At 42.6% G+C, this 22,187-nt stretch overlaps 1 protein-coding gene across 6 annotated transcripts in view; it reads right to left on the bottom strand.

Annotated features, from left to right (window-relative positions):
• RASGEF1B (RasGEF domain family member 1B) overlaps positions 1-22,187 on the bottom strand; it is a 525,540-nt gene that overhangs the window by 15,182 nt on the left and 488,171 nt on the right. For 5 of the 6 annotated variants that reach the window (XM_081095426.1, XM_081095427.1, XM_081095428.1 and 2 more), the window contains 7 exons: positions 10,858-11,040; positions 8,598-8,720; positions 8,108-8,245; positions 2,425-2,637; positions 1,890-1,964; positions 448-543; positions 229-331 (listed from right to left, as the gene is read on the bottom strand). In XM_081095426.1, coding sequence (XP_080951552.1) covers positions 229-331; positions 448-543; positions 1,890-1,964; positions 2,425-2,637; positions 8,108-8,245; positions 8,598-8,720; positions 10,858-11,040 — 931 coding nt within the window. Of the gene's footprint in view, positions 1-228; positions 332-447; positions 544-1,889; positions 1,965-2,424; positions 2,638-8,107; positions 8,246-8,597; positions 8,721-10,857; positions 11,041-21,335; positions 21,512-22,187 lie in introns of those variants that run through there. The other variant, XM_081095430.1, reaches the window with a different exon arrangement.

The following is a 22,187-nucleotide window of genomic DNA, read 5'->3' as shown; positions in this document are numbered from 1 at the left end:
AAAGCATTCTGAACACTGAAACAATTCAGGATTAAAAAGTACAGTTTTCATTAACAAAACTGTATTATTTGCAAATTTTCAGTGGCTACATTTCACAGGACCTATAAAAATAAAGGAGGTGGGAGAGGGCAATGGAGGGGAAAAAGGGGGGCATATGTAATTCTTCCAAAAATAAAGATTTATAAAGAATAAAACAAAAAGGGCATGTATCTGCCAGAAAACACTCACAGATGATTGCCATTAAGGAATTGAAGTTGCCGATGTTAAAACACTCCCGAGCGACGTCAATGAAGTACTCAATCATCCTTGCCCGGTGCTTCTTCTTCACAGGCTGTAGAGAAAAAGGAGAATGAGGAAAGTTATCCGACATGCAGGCCCAACAGATGTAAAATAACTAAGGAAAAATAATGCAGAGAGCTAGGAGACCGAGAAAATTCATTTTCTCACCATGCAGATTTCCGTTGCAACCAAGTAGCTGAGGCGATTAAACCATTCCACATAAGCCTCTAAATTCCGTGTTTTCTTCCGTTCACTGTAACAACTCTAAAGGAAAGAAAAATGAGCAGATGAAGTGGAGGGGGGAAGAAGAGGCACTAATTTTTGTCATATGTGGGACTTTATTCTCAGTTTATGGATTAGGAAAGCTTTATGGGAAAAGAGAGACAGAAAAAGAGATGGAGGAAGACTAACATTCTTGACTATTTTTATAGACATATCAGAACCTCTTAGTATAGATAGTCCAGCGAAACCCCTAAGGTCTAGAAATATACTCTGATACATTCATTATGGTGCCCTCTCCTCCCAGGAAACCAAGTTTCTCTGGGTGGGAATTGTCCTCCAGAACACAAGTCAAAAGAAGGGTTTGGCTGCATTCTACGACCATCTTGCCTGATGCATGGGGTGTGAATATCAATTGCTCCCAACACAGCAAGGAGAAGCTGAGAGTGCCAAAGACTAGCCAATTGTTTTCTAAAAACTAGGACAAAATTTTGGAGAATCATGGAGCAAGACACTAATTATCTTTCAAAGTAGATAAATGGAAGGCTACACCACCATCGTCCTTGGGAGGGTGAGTAACATAGTGTTCAAAAACTAAAGGAGTTAAGCTCATCTCAGAGTTCAAAGCCAAGCTTGTACAGATTAATTACACCCCTCTGTCCTTCCTTCCAAAAGAAACACATACCCAAAAAAGTCTATTAGCCTTCTACTGATTGCAAAACCTAATCTTCACTTCCTGTACTGCAGGAAACTATTCTAAGGCAGGAAAACAGCTGTTGCCCAGACTCCCAAAGGAGAGTGTCATTAGCTGGTGATACAGACTTTGCCTAAAAATTTGAAATGTTTCTGGAGGTCCCTGGGGAAAAAATTCCTTATGTATGTTCACTGAGTGTACGGTCCATGCCCAGTGTTGTCTTCCTTCCATGTGGGGTTCACTCAGGCAACAAACCATTCATGAGGGATTCACCTCAAAGCAAGCGGCCAAGCAGTAAACACCCTTGCTCAGCAGCCTGGATGTGCATCCTGTCTTTCCTGCCCCTGTGATTGTTGAATCATGAGCAGAGTATTTTCTTTCTCACTTAATCTGCTAAAACCATTACTCTTATGTCTCCTCATTTCATCACCACAAATGCCTGCATCCACTTGCTTATTAAATTTCCCAATAAGGAGCAAGAAGAGGCTCAAAGTTGGTGATAGGGTAAGAATACTGTGATGGCACTTGGGCACTTGACTCAAGAAAACTGCAATGAATCAGTCAAGGCTAATAAAATAAAACTTTCAATTTTAAAACCTAAAACAAATAATTCCAATTTCTGTCTCCTATACCCACTATCACAGGCTAAGGGATTCCATTTCTGATTTCAGGGATGACCTCTGGGTGGACTGATTACCTTGTCGTTGTCCAAAGGATCCTTCTGCACAAATGCCTGAACAAATTCTTCTGGCCCGATGTAATTGAGCCTTTCCTGGAACACAAACCCAGCAGGTCAACAGGATTTTTAAAAATTAGAAGAAATGGACTTTCAACTGTCTATTGACTTTTGGCACTACCCCCACTTTTTATGCAGCTTGTAAAATGAGCCTTTAACCCTAAGCAGAGGCAATTTTCTGTTTGAGTCAATGCTACACTAGATAGTGAAAAGCTGAACAAGTTATGGGAAAATTAATTAGAGGGGCAAGAGGAGGAAGGTCAATAAACTCTCTGCTCTTTCAGTCTTTACTGAGTATTTACTTTAAAGTGAATTCCCAGAATATCAGAAACATTCATATTCAAACGTCTAAACAAAACCCATTCCAGCTATTTCACAGATTAGTTTCCATTTGGAATGTTCTAACCTCTCCTGTGACATTGCTGCTGACACACACACTGGTTGCCACAGCAAAGCAAGTGAGTGGCCACCAAGAGCAGGATGACAATAACCTTACCAGCTCTATGTGAGTCAGCTGCTGGGCCAACGTGTAAGGGTCACTGCAGACAGTGATGATGTCCCTTTGTATGGACTGTGGCTTGGTCCTGATAACTGTGAGCCGGTCTGTAGATGTGGAGCTGATTTTTGCCAGGACTTCCTCATACTGGCTGAGGGCAGCAAGCTTGCGGATTAGACATTGGATCATCTGCTGGACGTTCTTCCTATATGTCTGCCAAGGGAAGAAGCAACTGGTTACATCCTGGCTCTGCAAGTCTATTTCACTGCTATGCAGCCTCACAGACTATAGACTTAAATGATTTGATGGTGGAGAACCATCTTGGCCCAGAGCAGTTACGGGAGAATCCAGCCAAGCTCTAATAGTTTAAAAGAAGACAAATACATAAGAGCAATCTTTTCAGGCTTGTAAGATTTAGTTCTTTCATTGGGCTGCTCTTGAGAGTAGATTGGACCAAGAAAAGACTACAGTGACATTTGGGATTACCTACAGAAGAAATCCAGTGTACCACGCACCATGTATAACTAAATGTTCTCTGGGCTGCACAGGAATGTACTGGTTGAATTTTGGTGTGTTAAAATACTTGGATCTCAAGTCAGAGCATCCTTTCCCTAACACCTTTTATTTAGAGCCACCTCTGTGATTTCCCCACGCCTAACATTTCCAATCTCATTAGTCAAGGGCTTGAACAACTACCTGACAGAAATACACCATTACTTCCCACTCACCCCTCAACCACCTTCCTGGCTTCCACACATAACGTGGGTGACGCTAAGAAGAGGTGGATATTCATTTATCTACCTGACCTCTACTTGACTCATGTTCGTTTCTTTTGTACTCAGGAATCAGTTCTCAAGTTCACAACTGAACTCTTTCACATGGCAATGCTCCCCATAATGCTACTGCCATCTGCCACCTGTTCGCTACTGCATTCGCTACAGCCACAACACTTAAGAGAAACTGGCTTTTAAAGCAATGCATGTAGAATCAATAAATGTCAATCTTCCTTTTCCAGCCCCAAATTGCCAAACAACTGTCCTTCTTGAGAAGTTATGAGGCCTTATCAAAGCATGGCACTCTGGCCAGTTCAATGCCAGCGTGGTCCTTTGGTTGGCAGCTCCAACGGGGGAGTCCCAGTGAACTGAACATAGAAGGGCCTGTTTACATTCCACTGCCTAATCAGCTCCTTTCTAAAAGTGTGCCACAAAATCATTTCTTGAGATTAGTTATCTGAAAATTAAATGGCATCTTACCTATAAGTGTAAGAACCATATTATTTTCCAGAGGCAATCTGGTTACCAGAGCATATTACAAAAACTCAAATGAATAGATAGTTGCATACTGAAGCCAAGGAAAACCACATTGGAAATGTTCAGTTCTCACATAGTCAAGGCAAAAAGGCCTACACAGACCTCTCTTTCTTCTCTTCTTCTCAACTTATCTGGTATACATTCCACTGAGTTCTCTAAACTGTCCATTAGATGACCCTCTTTTCTCTCAACATTCAAGACCACCCTAAAATCACTAATGAAATGCCTGTTTAGCAAAATTGAACCTTTGAAAATCTATCTTCTCCACAACATTAAGATGATCAGTTTTGAAGATGCTATCTATCTATCTATCTATCTATCTATCTATCTATCTATCTATCATCTATCTATCATGCTTGTCACACAAAGAATACGCCTTTCTTTGAAATTCAAAGCTGTTCAAGGCTGAATTAAGGGCTATTTCAAATCTTGCATCTGGGGGCTGTGGGGTTAGGAAGGGAGCACAAAATGAGAGGAGGGTCAAAAGGTACCAACTTCCAGTTATAAAATAAATAAGTCCTGGGGATATACTGTATAGCATGGTGACTATAATTAATAATCTTGTTTCACATATTTGAAAGTTGCTAAGAGAGTAAATCTTGGAAAGTTATCACAAGAAAAAAAATGTTGTAACTATGTATGGTGACAATTCTGAATATTGGACAGACTTACTGTGGTCATCATTTCACAATACAGACAAATCTTAAATCATTATGTTGTACACCTGAAACTAATATGATGTTGTATGCCAATTATACCTCAATAAAAATAAAACCCCTCTTCCCTATTCCCTTCCCTCTTCTTTCAAAATCGAGTTACAATAAAAGTTTATGAACCTAAAATGATTTCTTCAGTTTTCTGTTTCAAATGTCATAATAAATGCTCCCTAGGTGATTCTGATATTCAGCAAAGTGTGAGAACCAATGCTCCACTAGCATACCTGGTGAAAGATTCTTATTCTACACTTTAGGAAATGCTTTCTTAGGGAAGAGGTAGTGGAATGTACAGTCAAGGATTCAGCTAATGAGCAAAAACAACAAAGCATAAGGGGAAAATGCATACAACAGAATATACGAGAGAGAAAGCTATTTAAATAACAAAGAACTAGACTCTTTCTGTGTGTGTGTGCATGTGCGAGTAGAGAGAGATATTGAGAGGCAGAAAGCACATATATATGTGCATAACCTCTTTAAAAGTGTTTTTTTTTTGCCATTTGCTTCCTTGAGAAACCAAGCTTCGTGTTGTTAAGCATGCTTCCTTACTGAGTCATGAATTGCTAAATATGTATTTATTCTTTTTTATAACTTCAAATGCCAGTTACAGTAATTACCTGGCAAATAAAGGCAGAATAACGACCAGCTCTGTAAGAGAAAACTGCATTCTACCCACGATAGTCATTTGTCATACAATTCATTCATTAGTTTTGTTTCATGTTTCTTGCAGGCAAGTCTTAATAAACCACTTTATTTTGGGCAAACCCCCAAGGGGGAAACATATTAAGCCAAATTATGTGGAACTGTCCTAGCAGATTCAAAAAAAAAATCTGACTAAAGTATATATGGGGCACACCTGGATTCACTGACTGCCAAGAAAATCTGTAAAGTCCCAGGCAAGAAGCAACAAGTCCCAACCCCAGCCCATGCTCCTTCCCGTGGAGGGAAATAATTTTTCTGTAGAGGGAAATATTTTTTTCCTATTCCAGTAATTGAATAAGAAACAAGTCGTTCATTTGTTCATTCATTCTGCTTGAAAAAAACAGTGAAAGCCAATAATGGGGGGAGGGTGGTTGTGGTTGGGGGGACACCTAACCACAACACAGGTGAGTGGCATGCCAAGCAAAGAACTGAGGAAAGAGCAACCATCCCAAAATTTTAGAGCTGAAAGGGATATTAACAGACAGTCATCTCTATGATTTATAGAAATGAAGAAGGAGCAAGAAATTTATGGACTTGCAAAAGCACACACAGCTGCCGAGTGTGGTCCCAATTCTGAATACTGGACAGCAAGAGAAGGAACAAATCTCACTATAAACCCGACCTGACCAAGGCAGGTGACATCTCTCCGCTCAACACCAAGGTTAATCAATTCTTTGTCTTGGCTTATACTCTCATCTCTTTTCACACTCAAGAGCATCTGCAAATCTAAAGGTTTATCAAGGATTTGTTATTAACACAGAAATGCTGGTAAGAAGCCAGGTCAGAAGGCTGTTTGCCCTTTGCACAGTTCCATCCAACCCCTAAGTGGCTTGATTTTGTTTAAAACAAGATCCACCTGGCCAACACACATAGAAACCACTTCCCTTTCTCCCATGACAAGAAGGACAAAAAGCTATCCATTTGGCATTTTCAAACCACTAACTTTTTATTAGTGTTGACTTTTTATTAGTGTTCCTTTGGGAAAGGACCAAGTCACCATTTCAGCCATTTCAAGATACTGCCATATCAAGAACTCAAAACACCACGTAACCTGGAGGAAGCACCGACGGACTCAGGGCTCAGCCTTCATACAAGAAAAAGTTCCTGAGAAGTCACTAACCTTCCGAGCAGCTTGTCATAGTCAAGTCACTGAGCCTGCACCGACCCTACCAAGCAACCCAACAGCCAAGCCTCTAGTAAAATATTCACTACACAAGTCAACTGCGATGCTAAATGTGTGCCTTTGTGAGTGAGGGACTTACCAATTCATACCTCGCTCGAACCTGTCACACAAACTGGCAAAATGATTATAACAGACGTAACTTGCAAAATGACTCAGGAAACCCCTCATTCAGCCTTATGGAAACAGCGCTGTCTTCAGCAGGAGTCAGTATGTCATAAGGAAACAGTAGAAGGGTTAATTCTGTTTTCAGGAGAACATAATGTGGGAAAGCAAGTGCAAATTTTTCAAGTGCTAATCTTACAAAATTTTATTCTGATTTTTTTATAAGTCAGGAGAAATGGTATTAAAACGTGTTCACGAGAAATAGAATAGATACAGTGTCTCGTTACATGATCTTAACAGCATGCCAGTGAAAGACTGACTTCTCAAGGAAGGTTACTGTAAATGGGAGATGCATTGTAAGATGAAAGAAACAAGACATCAGCCAAGAGCTTCATCTATCTCTTTCTATGTGAAAATGTTGTATCTGTGCCTAAGTAACTTGCTCCTAGGAGCTCACCAGCAACAGAGAAACTACAAAGACATCTTTGCCCAACAAGCCTCAACACAGAATACCAACCCTCCAGGCCTGCTTCAAAGAGGATAACCTTGAATTTGTCACAGCTAGTTAGCGCTTATCAAAGGCTCACCTGAGGGAAGCAATATTTATGAAAGATTTTCTAAGAGGCTTACTTTCCATCTCCACCTATTGTAGGTGCTAGCCTTGAATCAACTTCCTGACGTCCTGGATCCTTCTCTTGTCCTCTCACAAAGAATAACCTTTGTTAATTTACACATTAATCTTACGGTCTCCATTTTTATCAAGGAGCGTCTGTTATAAACACTATACAGAGTGGTTTCCCTGACCTCATTCTATTGCCCCTGTACAAAGTCTCTCATATAAATGTTTTTTTAAAATAGCATTTAACTCAATGCCCTGAAAAATTAGGATGCTTTCTCTTTTCTGACAGTGAAAATTACATAACCAACTGTATTTTTCCCTTTTATCTGGAGCTTACACTCAAATCACAGCAACCTGTCCTGTTGGACTGGTCTCAACATTAGCCTATTTGTTTTCTCATTTCCATGGTACAATCTCTATTTCTATTTATAACTTATTAATATACTACTTCTATCTGTTATTATATTAATATGTTATTTTCTATCTATTAGTGTTTATATCTACCAATATGATAGCTAGTATCTATCTTAATATGTCAAACCTTTTTGGAGGAAAAAGAGTATGTGTACAGTCAAATTAAAAACATCTGCAAGGGGAGGGGGAGGATGAAGAGGATAAAGGGGGTCAAATATAAGGTGATGGAAGGAGACTTAGAGTTTGGTGGTGAGTATGAAATATACAGATGATGTATTACAAAGTTGTACCCCTGAAACTTATGTTATCCCAATAAATTGAATTTAAAAAAAAAATAAGACACAAAAAACACCCATGCTTGCAACAGGAATCCTGTGCATGAATTGACATGAACATACCCCCAAATTAATCACATAAAGCTCTAGATTATACCCTTGGAAGTGGGATTGTATAATCATCCCCACTTAACACCCCAAACAGACCGATGTGCTATGGAGAGAACTTGCTCAAAGATTAAAAAAAAAACACACAAAAAAAACAAAAACAGGAAGCCTTGGAGATCCTGATACCTCGCTCAGCATCGTTCCTCACCAAGGCCCTGCCCAGAGGTGCAAGCAGCCCTGCTAGTCAGGTTACCCACCTCCTCGCCACTGGCTATCCGGTGAGCCAGGTCTTTTAAGTTCCTCATCATTCTTTCATCCCGGAAATCATAAGGAAAAGTTTCTGTCCATTCTGTCAGAAGTTGAAGGATTTTGGGTGCAATTTTTCTTATCTGGTTCTAGGGAGAAAAAGCAAAATCTAATTCAGTGATGTCTATCACCATGGACCACATCAAATAAATAATTACAAACAGTGTCCCTGATAGACTTCTAGTGCAAAGTCTTTGGGATTGAAGAAGCTCTACTTCCTCCTTCCCCCAGTCAATCCAAAGAGCCACCAACCTAAGGCAGGGTCCGGAATGTTCCATGCCATGAGATGTGTAATGTGCTCGTTATGCCATTCCCAATCCCCTGTGCATGGCAACAATACCACTTATGTACCTCAGCCTAGGAAACCAATTTCACAAAATCTAAGCCTCAGAGTTACCAAACTTAATAGAAAAAAATCGTAAAGTTCGATCATATAATTACCTTATCACTGTTTGGGTCATTTAGTCTCTGGTGCTCAACACATAAGTGGCAAACTTTGGCCATTAGCTCATACGGATGCATGAATAACCGAGAACTGAGTAGAAAGGTAAATATGTATGTTCTCTGTGGTAAGAGAAAAAAAATCACATGGTTACATTTCTTCTGAAACTAATATTTTTCCTCTCTATTACACATCTTTTTTCATTACATTCTCTCAATCAAAGTTAAATGCTGCAGTTTCAAAGGTGATGCTTACTAGTCGTAAAATACCACAAGATGAATGTCTCCTTTATCTTTCCATGTATTTTTTCCTTTAAACCATACTAAAAATAATAGAAGCACAAGAGAAGTTTAGCCACTGAAATTATCCACTGCTCATCTTCACATCTATCCTCTGGGAGCCAGTACACCAGGGCATATAACTCACTCTAGTAAAAAAAGAATGAAATTCAGCCCAGAGAGATAAATCTAACTACAATATACTACCCACACAGAATCATGTTCTGTGTTCAAATATTAGGGTAACTCAATGGAAACCAAAAGAACAGCCAATCACAGCAGCTCAGGAATTCTCCAGGGTGCCCAGGGTAACACACTGCAGTGTTTGTGCACTCTGTTAGAGCTAAAGGCAGGCCTTCAAGTCATCTATTTACTTGCTCAAAGGCTAAGCAATTTGATAAAATACAATATCACACTATATTCTTTTCTTTAACCACATTATCTCACAAGAAGCCAGTAATGAAGTAGTGCTTATTTGTTATAATAGTTTCAGACTTCCAATGGAAAAAAAAAAAAATCCCATGGGATTTTTTCCCCAACCTTGGGCGCCTCTAATAGCTCATAAACACTTACAGGGCTGAACAAGGCACTCCTTTTACTTCTGATTATAAGTTTTCCCTGTGTGGCAACATATTTAAAAATGCTATGTAACAAATCACACAGAGAGATAACTCAGTAAGAAACGTTATGTTGAGTTACAGAGGCAAGCACACTCTACCCTTTGCTCACCAAGGTCATTATCTATAATAATAAAAGCGTAATATGCAAATAGGCCAAAAGGTCGAACAGCAGAACGACCGTCTGGATGACCATGCTGTGACATGCACTGGCACCAGGCCAGCCAAGGCGGGTGCAATGCAATTGGTTGGGGGGCCCCGCCATCGCCCCATGATTGCCCCGCAGAGAGAGGCCTAGGCCACTGGCTGGTGAGGTGATCAATGAGGGGGCTCTGCAATCAATCACCCCAAAGAGGGAGGCCCAGGCTACCCAGCTGGTGGTGCTGTGGGGGTGGGCAGGGTCTCCCTCTGGGGAGCAATCGATAGCAGAGCCCTGGCTGGGGAGAGGCCCAGGCTACCTGGTTGGCAGCACTGAGACGGGTGGGCGGGGCCTCCCTCTGTGGATGGCAGGGCTCCCAGACTGTGAGAGGGCAAGGGCGCAGGCCGGTCTGAGGGACCCCTCCACCCGCAGTATACAAATTTTGTGCACCAGGCCTCTAGTTATAAAAACATATGAATCTAGTGTCTACATATTTTCATGAAATTATTATCAACAACCAGCTGCTGGTTGGCAGGGGCAGTTGTAGCACCAAGAAAGGGGGGAATATCACTTGCCCCATAATTAGAAAAGCCATGTTTGATTGCTAATACCAGGAGTGAGGCTGTGTGCAAATTTCAAATTTGTTTTCTCTTCTATAGCTTTTGGAATTGCTGTAAAGGTTGAGCAAATGTAAATGAATTGCCTAGATTAGAAAGTATGATCTACAGAAATGTCCACTTGTCAAAGCAAAACATAAGCTATCATGTCATCTGATGTCCAATCACAAAGAATTGCATCTTGAATATAACACTTGTTCTCTTTGCTATGAAATTTCTCTGACTTTACTTTTCCCAGCATAGTGATGCTCTTGGAAACACAAAGGCATTCAATATTCTGAGAGCATCCAATATTCTCCGACATGTCTATTTAAGGACCAAGGCACATGCCTGAATCAAACCTGCAGATACTTCCTTTAGATGGTATCTGACTACCTACAATGTGGTACCAACCCTGGAAAGAAACTGGTATGCAGACAACCAAAATTGGGATCTTAGCCAGGCACACTTTGATCTCAAAGCATTTAATAATCATATGCAATTTCTTATTAGGTAAACCTCTAACATCCCAGATATAATTTTGTAGAATCTAGGGTCCCGACTATTGTATCATACTTTCTGCTGAATTAGAAACCAAGGATGTGTTTCAGAGGAACACGGATACCTACATCTGGATAGTAATCCACATTAGGTACCAAATGCTGGATGAGTGCTTCCAGAGATCCGGAGAGGAGGTTGTTGTCATGGTAATACAGCCCCCCGCAGCTCTCCTCTGCAGACTGATAGAGGTTTCGGTTATAACCACTGCTGTCAAACATGGCTGAAAAGGGAGGCGTCTGAGGCATGCTTTCCTAAAGTAAACAAAAAAGGAGAAAGCACAGTGTGAGTAATATACAATCCCAAAGAAAAGTAGGTGTTAACAAGCTGTAACGGTAAGGCAGGAACAGGCAGTTTTAAAAAAACAGGTTAGGTTCTGACACAATATCAGAATCCGTCAAGAAGCAAACTGCTCTTTGAGTTACCATACTTTTGAGTACCAATCTCACTCAATCAAATACCATAAAATGCTCAGCTCACAGGATTTATAGTCTTAAATTCAAGTCTCTGGCTGCTATACTTAGATATCATCCTTCCCATTTGGTCATTGCTTTAGCCCTGTGAGGCAAGTATTCTGAGGAGGAAATGTGCAAGCCTTCAAAGTTCATCAGGAAGTAGGACCCAACACTTAAGAAATATCAGACTAGCAATGGGCATAGATTAGGAAATAACTGAAGCCAAAGTTGACCAAGTGCAACAGTCGAAGAGGCCTAGAATGGAAGTGCACAGTAGAGCACACGGTGTGTGTGCACACGGTGTGTGTGCCCACGGATGTGAGTGTGTGTTAAGAGATGGAATGCTGACTCCTGAGCTTCCCTTGGGAGATGGCGATGCTGTTGGTTTTCAACCCTTTGTGTTAAATTCCTGTGGGGGTGAGGAGCTCTAGAGAGCCAGAGTTCTCAGTAAACACACAGGCTGGGAAGGCCCCTGGTGTGGAGAACAGGAGCACGGCGCCAGGCCTCTCCGCCCGTGAGAGGGCAGCTCACAGAGCCTTGTCACAGGTGCTCAGCAGGGGCCAGAGGTTAGTAGGTTATGACTTGGGTTCCTAAGGGCAGAGCTCCCGGCCCTGAGAACAGACCCCTGTTCTGGGAGCGCATCTGACAATGGAGGCATTCAACAGCTGCCCAGACAGAGGGTGTCAGAAACCACACCATGAGCGGAAGCCAAACTCCAGCCTTGGGCCGACAGGGACAGGGTGTGTAGAGGCTGCAGGAGGATACAACCTGGGCTAGTCCTTCTTTTCAAGATGCTGAAAGTCATCTGCACCCGGATGGGGTAGGGGTGTGGAGCCCTGACTCAGAAGGCACATCCCTCACTGCTAGGGCATCTGTTCCAACGCCAGAGAATGGGCCACAGCCTCACAATGTGTGCAGGTGCCTGGCAGGAGGCGGCCAAGGGTGCAGTGTTGGAAAAAAAACACATGCACATCCACGATACAGCCGACCTGGCAGGTGAAAACAGCATTTAGGGAAAGTAGCATCCAAAAAGTCTTGCACCCCGCTACCTTCGGTTTGTTAACATTAAGAATTAACCCATAAAACAGTCAGGTGTCACTCGGCACCAAAAGCCACCAAGTCCTTGCACATGTTAGTTATGTGCTCCCATTAAGCAGACAAAGCCTGCGACCTAGACAAGCACTCAGATTTAGTGAAGTGCTAATCTGGTGCTGAACAGCCATGAACACTTTGGAAGGTCATTTGCCCTGCAACCCCCACCCCAGGAGGTCCTTCATCTGGAAAATTACTTCCAATTTTGTTTACCCCTTCTGGAATTCTAACAAAACTACCAATTCTCCTTATAGCAAGAGTTCTTCGTAAGGCCTTAGCAGAGCAATGGCAAAAGGCTATTTTAGTGTCCCTTGGCAATGTGTCGCACACAGAACGTGTCTGAAGAGGTACAAAATCTCAACACTTAGAAAACCCCCTCCAACCAGGCGCCTGACAAAAATACTACAAATAGCAATGGAAACCAAACGGAGGCTGGGGTAAGTTAATTGGGGTTGTAGCTTATTATACTTAAAAATCAATTTGAAGAAGAGAGTATGTCACAGGTGCTTCTCTGAAATTAGCCCAAAGTTCTGTCGCGAATCAGCTGACCTGATTTTCCCATGAGCCACCTTGATTGTTGAACGTGCGCAGAGCAACTGCTGAGATTCAAGCCATGCCAAGAGACTCCAGCCCCTTCTTTATGCACCGCGGTCATATTTTCTACCTCGCCAGGTATTCAAGACAGCATCTTACAACTACTTAGGCCTCCCTGCTTCCTCAGCTGTGCATTCCTCTACTATGGGGTCCTGTGTGTAGGAAAAGGTCTCCAGTCCCACTGTTCTTTGCTTCTCTGATTCCCCGGCAAGGCCACTCACCTGAGAAGCATGACGTGGAAGGCTTTGAGAATGTCCACAGCACTCCATCTGTGTCAAGTTTACCACCTACAGATGCCTTTTTGGATTCTACAACCCACCCTGTTTGGCAGGCATCCCCACTGTTTTGACTGCATGAGAAGCTAAGGTTCAGAAAACCTGTAATAACTAGCCTGGGGTTATACATCAGATAAGGGGCAGAAAGGGCAGGGCTTCAAACCCAGGTCTTCAGATGTCAAGTTCAAAAGTTATTACACCACATCGTTTCACTGCAAGTGGTCTTCTTTGAACTTCTAACGTTTAACCATGAAAAGAAAAGCCTGTCAGTATCCCCCAAATTGTAGGCTATTCGAGAAATTTATATATTTTACATGTTCTACATAAATCCTGGCTCCAAAGATGTATTACAGCCATTAAGCACTCTTCTTACAAAGCAATACTATCAACAAAAGAGCTTAAGCTACTGATCTTTGCAATCAAAACACAATCCCATCTAAATAAAGATTTCAGAGATCCTACTATGCATTTCTTTTATTTTAGTGTCTTTGAAACTAGGTTGGACATAAATAGTCAAATGATAAGAAAACATGTTTAAGTCTTTTTTTAGTGATATGTGAAATAAAAGAGCATCTTACAATGGATGGCATCTTAGAGTCAATGAAATACAGAAATATTTGCTTGTGTGCACTCTCTAGATTTCCAGTAAAAAATGTTAATGAGACAAAAGACCAAAAGAAAGATCATGCATCAGAGTATTCACCCCCCACTTCTGGATAATCTCCAACAAGTGGCCTGCCTAGACATCTCCTGGGAAGATCAGTTGCCTAGTGTAATAGATGCCTTTGATAAACAAGGAGGAAGGTCAGCGGAATGGTACAGAAGGTGCTGTTTGTGAAGTGTATTTTTAAATACCTAAGAAGTAAACATACTACACTTTTTTCTCCCCAAGTGTCACCCACATAAGAGCTACTGTTGTTCAGTATTACTCGAATTTCACATCCCGGACTTTGAGTTCTACCTGCTTTGCTTCTGAAAGTGAAAAGATTCAGAAGATTAAATACTGGCTTCATTCTTGTTTAAGAAGACAAATATAAAACCCAAGTACTGGACATAAGGATCCAGAGAACTGTTTATCCCTGGGCACTACCAACTCTAGGACTAATTTGCTAATGGTTTCCTAGTGGAAGAAGGGCTAAGTGTAAGGCTCCTATCCCATAGCATCCCTTTCTTTTTTCCAGTGTCACTGTAGTTCTGGCTTCTTATCTGCAGCGAACTTCTTTACAGCTCTCACAGTTAATATTCCCTGGGGTCCTGTGAGCTCTCAATATACTCCTCTGCACCCTTCCCAACATAACCTCAAAATCAACTTCTCCATGGTCAGCCATTCTTCTGTAGCACATATTTTGTCCAACCCAATGTACCTACCCATGGGGACCTGCTAACCAAAATTCTTGTTTAGGAAAAATAGACTCCTTCCCAAAATTAGAATGTGTGACAGCATAAAGTTAAAAACTGGCATTAATTTAACTGTTAAGTCAAACTTCGAAGCAGTTAATTCCTTTGGGGAAAAAAAAAGGAGAGATTTATGACTGACACTTGAACAAGTTAAGCTATTGGCTTTATTCAAATCGCTGCCAATAAGATAAGGCAGAGGGCAGGTTAATCTCCCAAGTAATGCTCACCTTACTAAATTTCATTTGCAAACCAGCTCTTGGAAACTCAGAATATAGTCTATCTGGTCAGTGGCTCTTAACTTTTCTGGGGGAAATCATACATCTCTCCCCATAAGAAATGCATATACTTTCAGGGAGCTCAGACCCCAGGTTGGGACACACGTGTGTGGGCACATGTACAGAATCTAGTTATTTATCTACTCTGGCTCAAATGAGGAGAACGTGGTGGCTCTGCAGGGAACCTTGGTCTACCACATTCCAGACTCCTCCTTCAAAATGAAGGAATGCTGTATTTTTACGCAGTATCAATCACATGGAGTTGGAGAGTGTTAAAAAGAAGAGACATTGCTTTTGGTTTGGGTAGAGATATTTAAATAGACTTCCCCCCTCCTATATTGGCGCAGCCCTTTGGGATAGAGAGGACATAATGAGACAATGGAAAACAAATTTTGGTTTTTTAAACAAGGAATCAGGCTAGAAGAAAGTTTAGCAACACCAAAATTAGCACGCGGATTACAGGTCCTGCCAGAAGACTTCCCTGAGGGAAGTAAAAGATACATCCAATCCAGGTAGACAAGATGAATGTTCTTTTTAAAAATCAATTTGGTAAGCTGGAGAGTTGGTTGACAGACCAGGTATCTTACAGGGGCAGCTAATTCAGTCACAAAGATATATCATGTTCTCCCAAGGACCCTGAAAAAGTTCCGCCTGACATTGATCCAACAGCAAGGAAGCCAGCTCCGGGTGATTTACGGGATGAATGGATTTGAAAGGCTTGCCTAATGGTTTCAATCCGACTAAAGCGCCAGATGAAAAGCTGCCTTTTTCTCAACAGCAGACTGTGTTTGAATTAGCGGCTGCTTTTGCACAACGTTATTTATGATGAGGCAGGTGCACCAGGATAAGGTGGTTTCAGGTGACAATTTGGATTGGAAAAGAGCTCTAGGAAAAGATGGGTGTGGGGACTAAATCAAAAGCTATCCTTCAACATCTGCTATAGTTGCACTGTAAATCTCTCCCAAAAGGTCGAGTCAGCATTCCCTTTACCCTCAAGTGAATGAGATAGAAAAGGCAGGAGTCAAAGAAAAAGTGTTGCTTTTTTCCCCCAAAGATTTAATAAATCCAATGCCTTTATATTGATCACTATCTTTTAGCTTCTGTTCAAATGCTGAGCTTATGTTCCAATTAAAAAAAAAAAAAAAACCACTGAGGTGGAGGAAGGCCTCCCTATCACAGCTGAACTCTGATAGCATGTTTGTTTAGTGAGGAGTGGCTTAATTTAATATCCTGGAATTACTAGTTCCCCAATAATCCATCTAGATCCTAAAGGAACTTTGCACTTGGGTGAGATATATCTTCTTCCTATTTACATTTGAGGTTCCAGAGATCTGAATGAGAAAGACTTCATAGATTTCAGCTTTACTCCAGAGTATATCTAACTACAGATTTGGACCAGGGTGAAAGTCAAAGTTAAGTTTTTGACACTCCCTAAAATATGGCTTATATGAGCTTGAAAATGTCTAAAAGATTATCTTCTCAAGTCTTTCCTCAGCAAGGAAAATCTAAAAGCAGAGATCTCTAGCAACAGCCCTGAGAACTGTAGATATCCTACACCTCTATTCACTTCCTTGAAAAAAAGAGGTATTATGTAAAGAGTACAAACATACAAAACCAACAGCTCATATCAGCTCACTTCTCTGGCATCTGAACAAAAGGTAAGTAATTTCCAGACGAGTACATTCTTTGGAAAGGAGCCCCAAATGCTGAGTAGATTTCAAAGTCAAGGGAGAAAAATCAGTATTTTTGAGTAAAGAAGGTCCAATTTTTCTCCATAATGATGAAATGGTGGTATTATTTTCTTATTTTTATATAGGCTTCTATACAAAAAGTATTTTGTATTTTTATTTATTTCTCCTAGATGTTACTTTTAAAAAAAGTATCTACTAATTTCTAATTGATGGAAGGAGAGGATTCTGACTCAGATAACTATTATCTGGTTTCCCTGGAAGATAAACAAAGCTAAAACTTGTCATCTTTTGTCTTAAGGATATCTTGCTAGTAGTTTATTAAAACACAAAATGACACTTCAGTACATGGAAACTCTAAATGGGCTTGGATAATCATTTAAAACTTCTCTATGAGATAAATCGTTGCGGTGTGGGAACCGATCACAGAACATGTTGACATTCCGCACTGGTTTAATCTACAACTTTCCTGCAGTTCCTGCAATGAACAGCAGATGGCGCCACGTCCCTTGTCTTTGAAAGAGTTGGCGCTTTCCAGCAATAACAGCTGGTGCTGGATCAGAAAAGTAAAAAGGAAAACTACAGTTTGGGGAAGAAATTTTGAGAAATAAGTGTGTGTAATCTTGGTATATCATCGCTCTTAGGAAAGTGGCATTGTTCATTCTGTACAGTGGAAAATATATACTGATAAAGCCAGTTTGTCTTATTTCCTATGTCTTAGGTGCCTGTCTGTGACGAGATTTAATTATTTTGTTTTCCCAGAGGAATAAAAGTGATCTTCTGGATAAGCAAAATCATCACTAGCTAACTAAGTGCTGCCAAAAGAACTTTCTGGGACAGTGGAAATGTTCCTCACCAGCACTGTCCCATACTGTGCTGTTAGCCACATGTGCCCACTGAGCACTTCAGATGTGGCGAGCACAACTGAGAAACTAGACTCTTTATTTTATTTTATTTAAACTTAATTGAAATCCCCCCATGTGGCTGTTTCCTGTCATACTGAATGCCAAAGAAAGTAGCTGAGTCATCATTTATACATAATGCATCCCAAGCCAAATTACACAATATGATTTGGGGAGAATCCTTTACCAAAAGGATATATTTTTCTCAACCCAATTCATCTCAGCAGTTAAATGGCCTGATACTTAAAAGGGCATTTAGTAAACAAGCAGAATTTTCTATTTGCACTGCACTATAAAACATGATTACTAAGATGATTTTATTTTTTGTCTGCAAGTTCTTGAAAAACTACCCTAATGTCTCCCCCTCCATTCTTTTAGATAAATAGAAAGATACTGGTAGTCTACAGTGTCTTTCTTTCATACGAGGCCTATTTGTATTTTCTCTGTGTTCAACTAAAATTTTTCATGCCAGGGTTTCCTAATAACATTTCTATCAGTTGAATGATTTCCCAGATGTGGACATACCTTGGAGTAAAATAGTAAACATGTAAACCTAAGAAAAAAAGTGACTGGCTTAATTCAAAAAAAATATCCTGACTCAACCTCTTGATAATTCGTATTTTTAAATATACTAACAAGGGGAAAAAACAAAAGCATTTTAAGAAAATATTAAATCTCTACATAGTTTTCATCAATAAAAATAAACTTCAGCCTGGCTGGTGTGGCTCAGTGGTTGAGCATCAACCGATGAACCAGGAGATCACGGTTAGATTCTGGGTCAGAGCATATGCCCAGGTTTCAGGCTCAATCCCCAATAGAGGGCATGCAGGAGGCAGCTGATCAATAATTCTCTCTCATCATTGATGTTTCTATCTCTCCCTCTCCCTTCCTCCCTGAAATAAAAAAAAAATGTTTTAAAAAGAGAAAGAAACATCCTTCTCCTCTCCTCGCTTCCATGCACCCAGAAAGTAGGTGAACATCTGCCTGCAGATCACTTCAACCCTCCTTCTTCCCCCGCTAATACAGGGTGCAAATGCAGTTATCACAGAGCTGAAAGAGACCCGAAAAGCATCGAGTTCAACATCCTGTCTAATTTTACAAATACTGCAGGTACAGGGAGAAAGTAAGTGACTTGTTAGGGCACCAGGTCTGCCAGAACCTTAGTCTCTCTCTATTCCGAAATCTGTCCACAGCACTAGGCTACAGCATCTGTCATTTCAGGATAAGGGAGGGTTGCAGGGATACAGTTTATGTAGATTTCACTGCAGGACCAAGAAAGGACAACTGTGGTTCTTGAAGAATGAAGAGGATGGGGAGGCAACTCCTGAATTCAACCGCAACAGCACAGTTTGTGTCTTCAGCCTCACAAAATGCTATGATTGTCTTTCCATTGGTTATTTGTGGACATCAGACTCAAGATTCTCAATCCCTGCTTCAGAGATTCAGATTCTTCTCTCATCAGGGAAACTACCCTCCTTTCCCCATCTCCTCTCCAAGGAGATACTTTCCTTGGGGCCATCTATATTCTCATCCAAAGTCCAATTCCTCCACGGTCCCTGGGGAGATGGATACAGTTGATCCCATCACTTCTGTGCCATATTAGGTACCTTGCCCAGCATAGACACACAGCTTCTCTCCCCCAATTTTCTGACCATTTCTCTTTTTCCTAGATAAGTGTTATTCAGTTGATTTTTTTGGCCTTATTGTAGTTTATTAGCCAGTAGTTAATTTTAGAGTATAAGAAAGTAATGTTAGCAATAATATAAGAAATGTCTTATTATGGAATATTTTGAAATATATACCCATAAAAATAAAGTTAAATTAGATACTAACCTGGGGGGGGGGAGATACAATAAATGTAAATGGTTTCTGATGATTTTCTATTCCAAAAGATAGTATGATCCCCAGGTATCAGGTGTGGTAGCAGCAGATTCACTGTCTAATGGAGCACATAAAACCAAGCAAGACTGAAAATACACACGGGAGAAATAAGTTCTAAGAATTTAACACTCCATTAGATAACCAGAAGGTCCAGGGCCAGTATGCTTAGTAGCCAGAAATGTTGCCACCTCTAGGAAGACAAAGCACTGACAGACGCGTAATGGAAGAATGCCAACAAGAAAGTTGCCAGTCAGTAGCTGATCTTCTCATCTTTGCCAGCCAATCTGCTTGAAAGGCATAACACAGCACTGCTTGTGAACCCTGATTTCCATCAACAGTGCCCTGGGCCCTCATCGGCTCTACCACTGTCTCCCCCGCAAATGAAGAGCCATTAATTGAAAAGGTCTAACAAGCTGTCCCTTTATTTTCTCTGAAAATCTCAAAGGGCAAGAATTTTTCATTTTTGTTACTTCTTTTTGGACATCAATTCTACATTTGCTCCAACCCTCACCTGACCTGTCAAGATCCATATACACTGTCTGGTTAATTCTAACCTCCCTGTTTCTTAGCTTAGGCTTATCACTAGGGTCCCACTATGTTTTAAATTGAGACACTGATACCACATGACAAGCCCTAGCTACTGTTTTCAGAGGAAAGAATAATTATTCACCCCATCTGAGTCTGACTGTACCAGACATTATTCAAGAATGCAGAAAACCTGCTCCCTGGACTCTTCCCCTTTTTTTTTATGTACCCAGTTCAGAGACCTTCCCTGGGTCATAAGAGATCATCCAGGACTAAATATAGATCTACGCACACCAGCAGTTCCTCCCCGTGGTCACATGGTGCTGCTTAGGAAAGATTCCTTGGAGATGTGTTCAGCCCAAAAACACCTACGCAAATTTCAGTGTATCTATACACACTATAGCCACCAAGTTAATAGGCGATGACAGACATAAATATCTACATTCACCAGAGAAAGTCGCTCCCTAGAGATCTCCTCCTGCTATTTACCACACTTGTGCCACCCTCCACACATTGCTTTTGCTTGAACTGCGCCAACTGGGTTGGGGTAAGGTGAGAAGCCACACAGAGGGGCACACACACAGCCCCCCCCTCCCCGCTTTGCTCCTTCCTCATGCACAGCACTGAAGTGGCCCTGCCGTTGCCCCAGAAAGAGGAGCCTCCCTCTCGCTAGCTGCCCTCAAGGCTCCCAGGTACCCCCCCCCCCCCCCAGTTCAGGTTATTACTGTCCGGCCAGGTCACCCGTGGCGACTCACCTGAGCTCAGGCAAGGTGTCCCCAAGTTCGCAACTTAAACGGGAGTGGGATAAAGGATTACCATCTGTTTGGCGGCGAGCATATGACTTGACTGTTCCCTTGTCCCTTCCTAAATCGGACCCCCTAGATTATCGGCTCCGGCATTAAAAATAAGCAACTTCCCCTCTACCCTCCACCACACAAACACCCGCCCCCCGCCCCCCCAAAAAAAACTAGCCAATAAGTATAAGGGAGCAGCTTAGCTGTGCACCGAAAGAGGGGATGAAGAAAGGATGAACGCGACTAGAACTCGCACAAATCCTCAAAAACTGTGCCAAGATTTCGCAACAGAAAGCCTGGCTGCGGGATCAGGGTGAGAGAAGCAAGGCAAAACCCAGGCCCCTCCCCGCCCGGGGCCCAGTGGGCTGGGTCCCGCACCTGTTGGCACTGGGCCCGCTCCCGGGGCAGCCCCGGGCGTCCTCGGCGGCGGGACCGAGGGACTCCCGGTCCTTGGCTTTGGCGGGGCACTTTGCGCCGGAGAGAGCTCGCTTGCCCCCGGCTTTCTCAGCACCCAAGGCGCACCAGGCAGCTCCGGGCGCAGGGTGAGCGCCGGCTGGCTCGGCGCGCAGCTCCCGGGTCGCCTGGAGGAGCGCAGCGCAGCGCAGCCCATCCAGCTCCCGCGGCCCCGCTCCGTCCTCCCAGAAGAATGGCCTGGCCAGGGAACACCTACCTGCAGACGGACCCCAGTCCTCGCCTTCCCGGCTGTTGGCCGCGCGCCCACAAACACTATCAAAAGCCGGGGAGCAAAAGCGCGCGGGAAGTGGAGAAAAATCCCGCACAACCAGCCGGGCTCCTTGTTTATACTGAAACTACGGCCCGCAGCCGCGCACACCCCCTTGGCTCCGAGCGCCCGCCTTCCGCCACAGCCCCGCCCATCCGGGCAGACGCGGGCCAATCACGGCGCAGCTCACCGCCCACGGCGCTGCCGCCTCGGGTGCCGGGACTTGCCCACGCGTCTCCCGCGACGGGACGCCAGCGGTGCGGTCACCGGGTGCCCTCCCACGCTGCGGAGGCTGGCGGCGCCCACGCAGCGGCGTGTACCCGCGCTGGCTCTGCTCGCTCCGAGCGTGAGCGATTCCTCTGAGTGCACCTGCCCGCGGCTGTTTGTGCTTGCGTGTGCGTGTGTGTGTGTGTGTGTGTGTGTCCACTCATTTACCTGTGTTCTACTGTCAATACCGGCCAGACTCGTCATACAGTATCTAGTAACATAATTATGAGCTAAGGCTTACTGTCCAGGCAACTTTCAGAAGAGAGCGGAGAGCATGTCCAAGAACCTTCGCTCAGCAAGTATTTACCGAGCGCCTGAGTGCTAGGCATTGTGCGAAACGCTGGGGGCACCCTTCCGGCAAAAGTAGGCTGGTCCCTGCCACTGTGAAGCTTACAGTCTAGCGGAGGGCAAGCCTTCAGTAAATGGTCACCCAAACAACATGTAAAATTGCGGCTATTACAAGTTCCAAAACGATGGGAGCCAGTGTTGCGAAATAGTATTCCGGAGGCAAAAAGGGGAGGTCAGTCCTCAATA

Source organism: Myotis nattereri (genome assembly GCF_964212035.1).
Source record: "Myotis nattereri genome assembly, chromosome: 1".
Classification (NCBI taxonomy): Eukaryota; Metazoa; Chordata; class Mammalia; order Chiroptera; family Vespertilionidae; genus Myotis; species Myotis nattereri.
The sequence above is the reverse complement of the archived record's forward strand: the minus strand, read 5'-3'. Positions and strand labels throughout refer to the sequence as shown.